Here is a 12,213-nt window from a genome sequence, read left to right as displayed (position 1 = left end):
ATGTTAGAGCAGAATGTGGAAAATAATATAATGATCAAAATTATTACAATAATATTTTTCTATAGTCCTGGCTAGTAAGTAATCATATTTAGGTAATAGGAGCACTGGGTTGTTGGCAAATTTAAGCTAAAAACAAAACCCAAATGCCCTTCGAATGGATTGAAAGTGTTGGAGTTCCATTTTCCTTGCACCCAGTTGAGCTGTGTCTTCTCTAAGCGCCTTGGAGAGAAAAAAAGGTTTTGATTATAAAACAGCTTAAAGGCTGGCTCCTGCTAATAGAAATATAAACCTGAGTATTAGATCAGCATGACAAAGCCATCCTCTACTAATGTAATAAATTTGTTGCAGGATTGCTACACTTACAGCGTTCCAAAAAAACTTTAAAATGTTTGTTAAAGAGCTCAGACCAGCAAGATGCAGTGTGGTGTTTTTTAAGTTTTACACGTTTCTAAAATTAGTGCTGAAATTAGATTCAGCACAATAATCTAAGCAAAAGTATCCAAATACATTCACAGCATAAAATTCACAAGTCTAGTTGCACAAGCGTTCTTACTACAACTAGAGAACTACTACAACTTGGAACTTTCTACATTTACCAGAAAAGGCCATTTGACCAATCACAGTATTAACCGACCTTACTTAATGCTAACTACTTCAATCATAACTTTAACAATAACTGTAAAGAGTTGAATTCCAATCATTTTTATAAATCCAGTAAATATATCATTTTGAAACTCATTCATAGAAATGCATACACATGTAAATTTTGGGGAAATTGTTTTGCTTGTAGCTAGGGATTTGGGTCAAGTAGGAATAACATATTGGACATATAGGGTCCCCGCTGAAAGTACTGTATTTTAAGGGCAAGTCTAATGTTATGGTTTTTGCTCTACATTAAAGATATTTGGGTTTGGGATAAAAAAATGAACATGAGATGTTATGATCAAAAGTATAACAATTTACAACATGGCACATTTATTAGCCACACATCCTGTTTGTAGGTGAGCAAATGTACTTGACCGCATACTAAATACTAAACATTAAAGTAAATAACACTTAATATTTGCATATCCCTTGCTTGCAATAATTGCTTCAAGATAGTAACACACTGTCACCAAATTACAGCTTTCTAACATCCATATAACAGGACAAACCACAAGCAATAAAACTCAGTCACAATACTTGAAAAAATCACTTGAAAAATTGGTGGCTCAAACAAACAATTCCATGTTGTAAATTGTTGAACACATTTAGATAAAAATATCTGGAAATGGTTCTAGATAAACACCCAAATATCTTAAGTGAAATGAAATCGGCTATGGCCAATCAAATAATATTTTCAGAGGGGACTGTATACATACCCCCTGATGCCATGCTGTGCAGAACTGTATGCTCTGGACAGGAATCCCTTCTGCAAAAGCCCACTATGAATAACCCAAAGATAGTCATCTTCACCCCTGCACTCAATTTGTAAGATCTGTACGCACCCCCTGAAGTTAGGTAGAACAGCCATCTACCCACACAGCCACCCTTTGTGGCCAACTATAGGCTACTATAAGCAGCAGCACCAGACCCCCGACACACACAGCTCTGATGTGGAGCTCCTTTTATATGGCAACACAGAATAGCACAATGTGGGTGAAAGTCATTCAGGGTAAGGAACAGGTCTCATATCTGCAAACCTCCAGATAATTTAATGCTCAATAGGATTATTCAGTTCTCATAGACTTGAAAATATAAACCAATACAGCAGGTTACACGGTGTTACAGCATTTCTAACACTAAGAATGTGTGTACAGGTGGGTGCTATAAATTAAAGCCACTATAAGTTAATAGCATGCCAGTGCCACAGCTTCTGCAGTGTGAGTTGAGTTTTTGCAAAAATGGCCAAGATAAGATATGCTTCATGGAAGGCAGCACTAGTGTTAAAAAAGATTAAAAGTCCTAAAAGGCAATCTGAAAAAAAGCTTATTGCTTTAAAGACAAACAAATCAAAGGTCTCAAATAAAGATATATAATATAAGTTAATGTTGGTGCTAAATTAATTTTTATCAATATTATAAAAGACAACACAGTCGAATGCTGTTTTTGCTGATTATACCAAAAAATTACTTCAAAATTCATTTATTTATTTAACCTTACATTAATTTCAGGTGTATCGTTCAGTAGCTGACATGACAACAAATTATAGTCCACCTTCTCTGAAAGCATGTCTATTACATTCAATCAAGAAACAACTGAGCAAATACCAAACATTTTATACATGCTGTTTTGTCAGTGTTACAAAGAAGACTCTGTCCCATTTAACAAATAAAAACAGAATAACAGTGGAACAACAGAAGAAACAAAAATGGCTGAAAACATCCAGTGTATTTTTAGGGGAGAACAAGGACATAATGTCTATGTAGAGCTGTAGATCAGCTGAGACTTGGAAACGTTATCGCTTGGGCAGCTGAGTCCTATAAATACTGCCCATTTTTTTGCTGGCTCAATAAACCAATTAAAGGCCGAAATCTATGGGAGGACATGATAATGATGCTAAAAGATATGATGCAGCTAGTACAAGAGCTACTTCAGCTTAACTGTGCATTAAATTCCTTACATTTTTTTCATTGAGATCATTAAAAGGGCTGTCTCTACACCCATTTACAAATGTCATGGTCAGATTCATGGTCAGTCTAAAGCCTTTCCTGGGAATTTTACGATTGAGTTTTATGGTTTTAAGATTTACGGTTGAGGCCAAAAGTTTACATCAATCTTTTTGCACGTCAATTAGGTCATCTCTTTTGTTCAAATCAAAGGTCATTTTAAAACAAATGATTAAGTACAGATTTATTTAATCTTTAAATCATTATATCAGAATTCTAGAAGGTCAGAAATGTAAACACACCAAGCTGAATATCTCTTTAAACAGTCTGGAGATTCCAGAAATATATGTAATGAATTCTGATTGGCTAAATGTCATAATAAGGAATTCATTTAAATTGGACATGTGGCTGAAAATGGCCTACCTTTAGAGACAGTGCCTTTTGCCCAAATCAGCCAAGATCTCAGAAAAAAAAAAAGTGGTTTCTCTTTAGTACCTCTTTAGATGCTATTTTCAAACCCGTTGAGGTTTCCTGGATCATCTGATAAACAGTTGTATGCAAATACAAAAATCTATGGAAACAGGCACAAATAAACTTGAAACCAAATATGAAAGAACTTTGTCTTGATGAACCCCAGGACACCCACAAATGAACGGGTTATCTAGATGGACGCATCAGATACCAAAATATGTTCATCCACTATTAAGGGAATCCTACATTGCACTGGATGCCACACAGGGAAGCCTCTTCCCTAAGACTGACATGTTTTCCCACATCTCATGGTGTGGGTTGCTGTTTTGGTGGAAAACAGGCTGGTATCCTTTAGAAAATAAATGGGGAGGAAGGAGCATCATTTAGAAATACTTATTAGTATACTTATAGATTAGTATACCTAAGCAAATCAAGTAAATCCCTTACAAAAATAGTGGAAATTAAAAAAGGTGTCCAAGCAAGAAAACTTCTAAAAACCCTGACAAGCTTAAGATTATGAGGAACTGTTTGATTAAGTTTTACAAGTAAAAAGCAAATGTTACTACATGTGCTACTACAAAGTGTATGTAATCTTTGGACCAAATGAAAGTCTGATATAGTAAACAAAACCTAAAATGTGGCCTTAACTATTCACACTAAATATGAAACCAGTCAATCACAGAGGATTAACACACACACACACACACACACACTTATCTATACACACATCTATAGTCTAGATTTTGAGTATATGATCTCACAGTTTTACTAAGAAGCTGTTCATAGAGCAGATAAATAAATAACAAAAAGAAAATAAAAAATGCCTAAGGTTAAGCTGGCCGTGTGCTTTAAACATTTAAAGAACTAAAAAAAACAACCACTGTTAAACAGGCAGTTCTCAGTTTACTCGAAAGGACCTCTGTGTACATATTTCTAGAACTCCCTGCATGTTTACAGAACAGTTTAGAAAAGGCTGTGAGCTGATCAGACTTCATAACATTACAGTGTTGCCAGGTCTCTTTTGCCATGGACTATATTTGCTTGAACATGTTTGTGTTACTGCTTCTACAAGTCTAAGCACATGCAGACCCAGAAATCAAGGAAGTCCTAGAACAAAAGATGCAGTGATTTGAAGAAGAGAGTCATGTTACAAATCCGAGTTATATCACAAAGTCTCTGATCTGACGTCCAAGTTAAGTCAACACTCAATGGGACACCAGTCTATCACAGGGGAGTGAACACACACACACACACACACACACACACACACACACACACACACACACACAAATACACACATCTAGATGGGCAAAGAAGCTGTTAACAGAGCAGACAAAACAGTGAAGGTTTAGCTGGAGGTAAATTTTAACACAATAAAAGATTTAAATGGAAATGAACCTCTGCCAAACATGCGTTAGTCTGGTTATTTAAAAAAAAACTCTGAGTATGTTTAAGAGAGCGATATAAGCTGATCAAGTTTTATAACTTTGTAGTGTTTTCAGCTGCACAGGTCACTAAGCTGGAGTATCTGACCATGCACATTTTGTTGAAAATATACAATATTCCATATACAATATGGAACAAAAACATTTTTCACTATTTGAATGTATATATTAAATAATATATAACAACAACAACAACCACAAGAACAACAACAACAGCGTATTTAATCATTAATTAGTTTGATAATGGGATATTCAGAGGACACATTTGCTATCTAAGCTAATCAACAACTCTGGGTTTGTTTTATATAAAAGTTAATTGGTTTTTTAGATGATACAAAGCAAGATGCACATAAGGTTCACAAGGTATCTATGCAAATTTGACATTATATTTTTATATCACATTGCAGAATGACCTTACAGTTCTGGTCAATATCATAGTTCCCACACAGTTAACAGAACAAAACATAGGTAACAGAGTTATTTTTTTTCCTTCATGCTGAAAAATATGTAATGAGGAAGTTTATCTTTAAAATTCAGCTATGGAAATAATGTGTGCTATTCATTATTGTGTGATTTTTGGTTTGTCCCAAATACCTCATAACTTGTATCTTGCTATAACATATAAATTGTCAGGAGATAATGTAATAGACTTAAATGAATGTCACTATATAGTCAAAGATGTTGACATTCTTAAGGGAGAGTTTGTGAATTATTTTGTTTTAAGACTAAACTAATGTCAGTGTCTGTATATCTTTCAGATGTGATTTGATTTGTGTGTTTGTTTGTGTGTCTTTTGTGTGTATGTGTGTGTGTGTGTTGGTGTGTGTTTGTGTGTGTTTTGTGTGTGTGTGTTGCATACAGCTACTTTTAAATTATCTATTTTGTTTAAGAATAAATTAATTAATAATTCTATCTGGAATTTTAGCTGCAGTGTAAAAGTAAAGTAAAATACTTTAATAAAGTTTTATGTGGTATTTGATTTTCTACTAAACAGAATTACCAATAGTTCAATCATCAGGAATAGGCCAATGTTAGTTTGTGACCACACACACACACACACACACACACACACACACACACACACACACACACCTAGAAGTGTGCATAGGCCATCTGGTCTTACACACATAAGCACACATAAGCACAAACACCCAGGTAGGTGTGGCCTGTGGATGCTGTGACGCTTGCCATAATTAAGCGTATGGTGTTTGTCTACTTGCCCAGCATGAAGCAGAGAATTGCGCAGTGCCCGTCCACCATGACTCACACTGCCCAGACCGGACAGCAGAGTCCAAAAGGCCAACAACCAAGTGCATAACCCTCACATTGAAGAGTGTCACAGACTCACTATACTCAACACATCAAGGGTAAAAAAAGGTGTGAAACAGTCACAGGGTTAGTCTGTAAATAGGTTTCATGCTGTATTTCTGTAATATTTTACTTTCAAAACTTTTTGGTACTGTTCAATAACGGCAGCTAATTTGGGATTGACTGTAATAATAAATGTTGTGTTCCAAGTAAGGTTTAAAAGCCACAATTTGAAAGCCACTAATTTTCAAAATAGTAGGTTTAAATTCATGGCTAGTTTGTTGCACACTTATTATTTTGGCAATCTGGACAGTCACCTGATCTTTTTCCAGTTCTTGTTTGGGTCAGTCTGTGCTCAGGGTTCTTGTTCTTGGCTGACCTGATAAATGTAGATGCTTTTCTGTTTACCACTGTTGTTAAGAGTAATTATTTGAGTCACTATAGACTTGTTGTAAGCTCAGACCAGTCTGTTCTTTCTCCTGTGATTTCACTCATCAATAAGCTGTTCAGTCTTCAGAGCCTCTGCTCACATGATGTTTTTTGGTTGTTGCACTATACCTTGTCATCTCTAGACACTAATGCGAAATTCTCAGGCGAACAGCAATTGCAAATCCTTACAATTTTGATGGAGATTTCTTAGTTTCTGGAGTTTTTATTTGGAGTTTCTTAATTTTTCACATAATCCCATACCTTGAAAAACTTGATGCAAAGATTTGTTTTTTTTTTAAGTTGAAGAGTTTTGCTATATCTATACATTTCAGTATCCATATTCAGGTATCATGTTGGATAAGAAAGCAATAAATGACATTGTTTCTCTACCTTATATTAATGAGAACATGTTATGATTTGTCTCATTATGACAAACATCCTGCTGGAGTTTCTATTTGGGGTTTAGTGAAACTAAGATTATGATCAGTCCAATACTATGCAGAGAGACCGAAGAGCGGTTTACACAACAATCTATTGTTTTATCTCACATCTAACCAAACATTCAATAAATTCCAGGAATACCATGTAAAAGTCAGTATCGTTGATCTGAGTATGAACTGCTTAGTATGTTGTTCCTCCTGATTTTTTAGATGGTTTGTCTTTTAGTAGGTTTTGAATATGCCTAACTGGAAGGACCTAAAAACCTGTGATAAATGCTATTGTAAAATTTTAAATTTATCTTCTGTTTTTTGTTCACCCTGAATCCCTGAAAATGCTTACTATAATTCCTATTTAATTCAGTGGTTTAGCACAATAATCACATAAAATCACTTTGGTATCACCTATGGTTTTTTTTGTGTCCTTGCATGTGTGTGTGATGTAAGATATTGAAGATATGCTGACGTGTATAAGATGTTCTCCTACCCTTCTCTATTTTCCTCTTCATCCAGGTTGGAGATGAGCTGAGAGCCTGCCAGTGAGATGTCGAGTGCGGCCAGAGGGAGATCTCGGTAAGCAAAGCTGACCAGCTGCACCGGAGCCATGCACTGGCCTTCATCCTCCACCTGCTGAGAGATCACTTCCAGGTCGGGTGCTGCGGACGGCTGAGAGGGCCTGCACACACAGGGGGCTCAATCACACACCGGGCTGCTGGAAAAGAGCACTGAAGCATCTCACACACTGAAGCACCTCCAAAGATGAAACCAGAGACCTACTGACCTGAGCAGAGCAGCCATGATCGCATTAGTCATTGAACAGCCTACAATACACCACAGCATATACACTGTATGCTTTAAATACATTACTACAAGAAGAATATGTTCTTACTAAAACAAAAAGACAGAAAGACCAGATGCTATGATGCCTATAGTATAAGGTCAGTAAAAAGAAAAAAAAAACAATGTTAATTTGACCTTGTACATCATCAGAGTGGAAGATTTCGTACAGGACACAGACAGTGAAGGAGAAAAAGCTGCAGCGTACAGTACTGTACCTGTATATATATCTGTATTATCACTGACAGGCCTTACAGTTGCATACCACTGCAATTGACAGCAACACTTCATGAAACAAATGCCGTAAAATATAAATGAACAGATAAATAATATTCCTGAGGTCAGTAAATGGAAAGTGCAAACTTCGGCACAAATAACATGAATAATAAATCATAGTGTGAATACACATTCAGTGGGATGAGAAATGCACCTTATTTCAACAGTACATGAAACCTGGGATATGAAAACAAATCAGTATGGTGAGGGAGCTGGATCACACAGCAAGAAGAGTACAATCCCATTTAATGAAACACATTTATGTGCATTACTGTGTAACATGAGGCAGAGCCCAGATGCAGAACACAATGAAAGCTATAGGAGAAACTGGAAAAGAAATGTTTGATGATTAAATGATATATGGGAATGTCTACGTAACTGACAAAGCACCTCTTCTCCAAATATGATTTACATTTATGGCATTTGGCAGCCGCCCTTATCCAGAGCGACGTACAAAAGTGCTTTGTGATGAACAAATAATGAAATCAAGATAAATCATTTTCACGTATAATGTGTTATAAAAACCAACAAGATTTAAGTGAAAATAGAAATAATAAAAGAGGAAAAATAAAAAGAAATAATTTCTCTTTACCTGGTTACACATGTGTACACACCTTTTATATGTGACTGTGGCATCATGAAGGCGTTTTCAAGAAATGTGGTACATTTTTGACAAAAACCCCACTTCTTTTGAAATGAGTTGGGACATTTATTTAACTGTATTACAAATTTATGAAAAAAGACTTATGCAAATAAATAAAACATGAGCACAACCAGGAAACGACAGGCTCTAACCAGGGCTTGTTGATAATTTACTGAATGAATGTTTGCAATCTGGAAATCTATTTTTTATTCTGCAGCAATGACAGAAACGTGCAAGCAATTAATACATTAAACATACAGAATACATAACCTTGAATGTTTGACCACATTATAAACACACAGATTGACACACAGAGGTTTACATGGCTATTAAAGGTATGTTTCCACACCTGTGATTCATTGTAATTGTAATTAGTAATGATTAATTGTCTGTGCATAAATCATCAGTGAATTTCTCAGCTCATGAGGTGATGCACTGAACCCTGCAATGGACCTGCGTAATAATGTAGTAATGAACTTTATAAAGCAGGAAAAAAGGATACGAAAAGATATCACAGCACTTGAAAATGCCAGTCATTACTGTTCAAAAAAGAGGTGGAAAATAAACAGCTCTGTTGATACTAAACCACGGTCAAGTAGAACAAGAACAATTTCACTCAGTACTGCCAGAAGAATTGTTCGGCATTTAAAGAAAAACCCACAAACAACTTTGATAGAAATCCAAGCTGCTCTGGAAAAAAGTGATGGTGTTGTTTCAAGGAGCACAATAAGGAGGTACTTAAACATAAATTACATGCATGGTTGAGTTGCCAGGAGAAATCTGTTACGGCACACATGCCAAAAAAGACCTGCCGTCAGTTAACCAGACAGCACCGTGAAAAACCTCACAGCTTCTGGAGCAGTCATTTGGAGTTTTAATAAAATAAAACTTTATAGTCACAACCATAAACTCTATGTTTGGAGAGGAGTCAACAAGGTCTATGGTGATCCATGGTGATCTGTGGATCCCGACTGTAAAGCATGGTGGTGGATCTCTTATGGTTCGGGGCTGTGTGAACTCCAGTTGCATAGGGAATTTAGAAAAATTGATGGCAATATGAATGCAACATGTTGTCAGAAAATACTGGAAGACAATTTGCATTCTACAGCACGAAAGCTGTGCATGGGATGCTCTCGGATGTTCCAAGATAATGATCCAAATCACAAGGCAAGGTTGACCCTCCAATGGTTACAGCAGAAAAAGCTGAAGGTTCTGGAGTGGACATCACAATCTCCTGACCTCAATATCATTGAGCCACTTTGGGGAGATCTCAGATGTGCAGTTTGTGCAAGACAAGCAAAAAATTTATAGGAACTGAAGGCATTTTGCCAAGAGGAATTGGCAGTTATACCACCTGAGAGAATTAAGGACCTCATGCACAATTATTACAAAAGACTGCATGCCATCATTGATGCTAAAGGGGGCAATACACCATATTAAGAAGTAAAGCTATGCAAACAATTATTGCATGTTGTTATGTTTTTCTGATGATTGTGCCATTCTGTTATGCCTTATATTAACTTACATATGTCCTGTAAGTCCTTAGATTTGTCTTTGCTTTATGTAGCACCATGGCCCTGGAGAAACGTCTCATTTCACTGTGTACTGCAACAGCTACAGTATATATGGTTGAAATGACAATAAAAGCTTCTTGACTTGACTTGACTTGATAAGAAATAAAATATTTTTTTTACCTTCTCACTCATGTTTTCTTTAAAAAAGTTACACATCTTGCAAATACCATCATATACTACCTGCGATTTATTTCATTCATTCATTCATTCATTCATTTTCTACCGCTTATCCGAACTACCTCGGGTCACGGGGAGCCTGTGCCTTGTGATTTATTTATTTATTATAAATTTACCAGACATTAAATAAATGATTATTAAATATTAATGACTAAATAAATAATCCAGCACAATGCTAGCACTAAACAAATCCTTAAATGAGCACTAGGACCTCACATAAATTCCTTTACCTTTAAAGCTACCCACATTGTAATAACATCATAATCCTTCATGCCTGTACTTATAATGAAATCAATACTTGCAATACTTAAAATGGATCAATCAAGGACAGAGGTGCCAAGCAGGAGCAAGAGCTGCTGCCTAGCACTTGTCCCTGTTCCTCTGGGTAAAGACGTCAATAATGACAATGTGTGAGAAAGAGGAGGGGGCACTGATTAAAAGTAAGGAGGAACAAAAGGAAATGCAGAGGTTAAAGAAAGTCTTTTACATTTAAAATAGAAGAGAGAGAAGACACTGTCTACAGACATGCAGTGTGTGATTGTGTGTCGCCTTTGACCCACTCTGAAATGTTAATACAGTCAAAGTTATATAGTCAAATGTCCCTAAATTAGTTTATACTTTTTTAGACTAAGTCATGACTTTTTAAAGGCCATACTTTAATTTCTCTGCCCTGTGCAAATTCCAAATTAAGAGGTAAAATATTCTTGAAAAAAAGATGAAACAGTTTTGTGATTGGGTAAAAATTTGAAAGATTAATCTATACAGAATACAAGTTATAGAAAAAGACTATAAATAAGAGATACCAATTACTACGTTTGGCAAAGGATCCTGAAAAACTGTTATGATACAAAAAAAATTACAGACGTGCTGCAGGATACTATAGGACTGTGTAGTGATGCAGGCAGCAGAATATTCCTTCCTGAAGAGCAATGTTCTGGCTGTAGCACTTGCCTCTTCTACTGACTTCGACTGACCTCCACGTCTGGGAAACAGCAGCCTCAGCATGCTTGCTGCCCTCCACCCTGATGCTATATGCACACTTGGCACTCCTCCCTACTGATCACCGGTAGAGCTTTAATCATTCCCGACAAACACAGACTGCTCAGAGTAGCAAAATCACATTTCCGAATTATCATATGCAAATGGTGGAGATGTCGGGTTCTTATGAGGTCGGGATGCTGGCTTAATGCCATTTTAATGGCACGGGGGAAACGACAGTTAGATGCTAGCCTTAACTCTACAAGATGGGCAAAAGACACAAATTAGCACCCATTAAATATTTTATATAGACTAGATATTTGGACCTATCAGCGGATACATGATATGAAGCCATACTGATATTAGAAATTTAGAAATAGAAAACAAAATCACTGAAATCAATGTGATGTAGTGAGCTCTATGAGATATATAAGCATTATAGATGCTAGGCTGACAAATAATATAAATAAAACCAGGTTACAAGCTTTGCATGTCTTCCATAACAATGCTCATTCCCATAGCTGTCTCAGTCCAAACAATTACCTATCTGCCCCTGGTGAGTTTACAGCCCAATGCTATTAATCAGCCAAAGAGAATCGATAGAAAGAGAAAAATAAAGAACCCCAATGGGAACTAACTTCCAACCCTGCTCACCAAGGATGCAATTTTTCACAGGTTTTAACTTTAAAGTGCATACACAGCAAACGCACACTTTTTAGCTTTTATAAATGCTGGGAAAATAATAAAGGTCCACGAGATCCTGTACAGCATATGCGGCATGAAATGGCACAGGGTAAAGTCAGGGAAGGACGGCCAATTCCCTTCACAGAGCACATACTGAATGATTATATCTGATAACATAAAATGAACCAATGTACCTCATTAATTACTTTGGGATTTACAATGCCATTGCCACTGCTTAAACAGTTCATGTCCGGAAAAAAGAATTACTGAGAGTTACTAAGGCTGTATCACTCACTGCATGCTTTGAATAGAAGCTTTATTTAAGTTTTTTTTTCACTTCCGCAGATAGTTAACAAACATTAATTT

The 12,213-nt window shown here is 36.2% G+C and overlaps 1 protein-coding gene across 1 annotated transcript in view; it reads right to left on the bottom strand.

Annotated features, from left to right (window-relative positions):
- Positions 1-12,213, bottom strand: part of tmem266 (transmembrane protein 266) — a 45,017-nt gene that overhangs the window by 24,627 nt on the left and 8,177 nt on the right. The window contains exon 3 of the mRNA XM_060887019.1: positions 7,166-7,354. Coding sequence (XP_060743002.1) covers positions 7,166-7,354 — 189 coding nt within the window. The remainder of the gene's footprint in view (positions 1-7,165; positions 7,355-12,213) is intronic.

The sequence above is a fragment of the Tachysurus vachellii genome, chromosome 14, assembly GCF_030014155.1.
Source record: "Tachysurus vachellii isolate PV-2020 chromosome 14, HZAU_Pvac_v1, whole genome shotgun sequence".
NCBI lineage: Eukaryota > Metazoa > Chordata > Actinopteri > Siluriformes > Bagridae > Tachysurus > Tachysurus vachellii.
The sequence above is the reverse complement of the archived record's forward strand: the minus strand, read 5'-3'. Positions and strand labels throughout refer to the sequence as shown.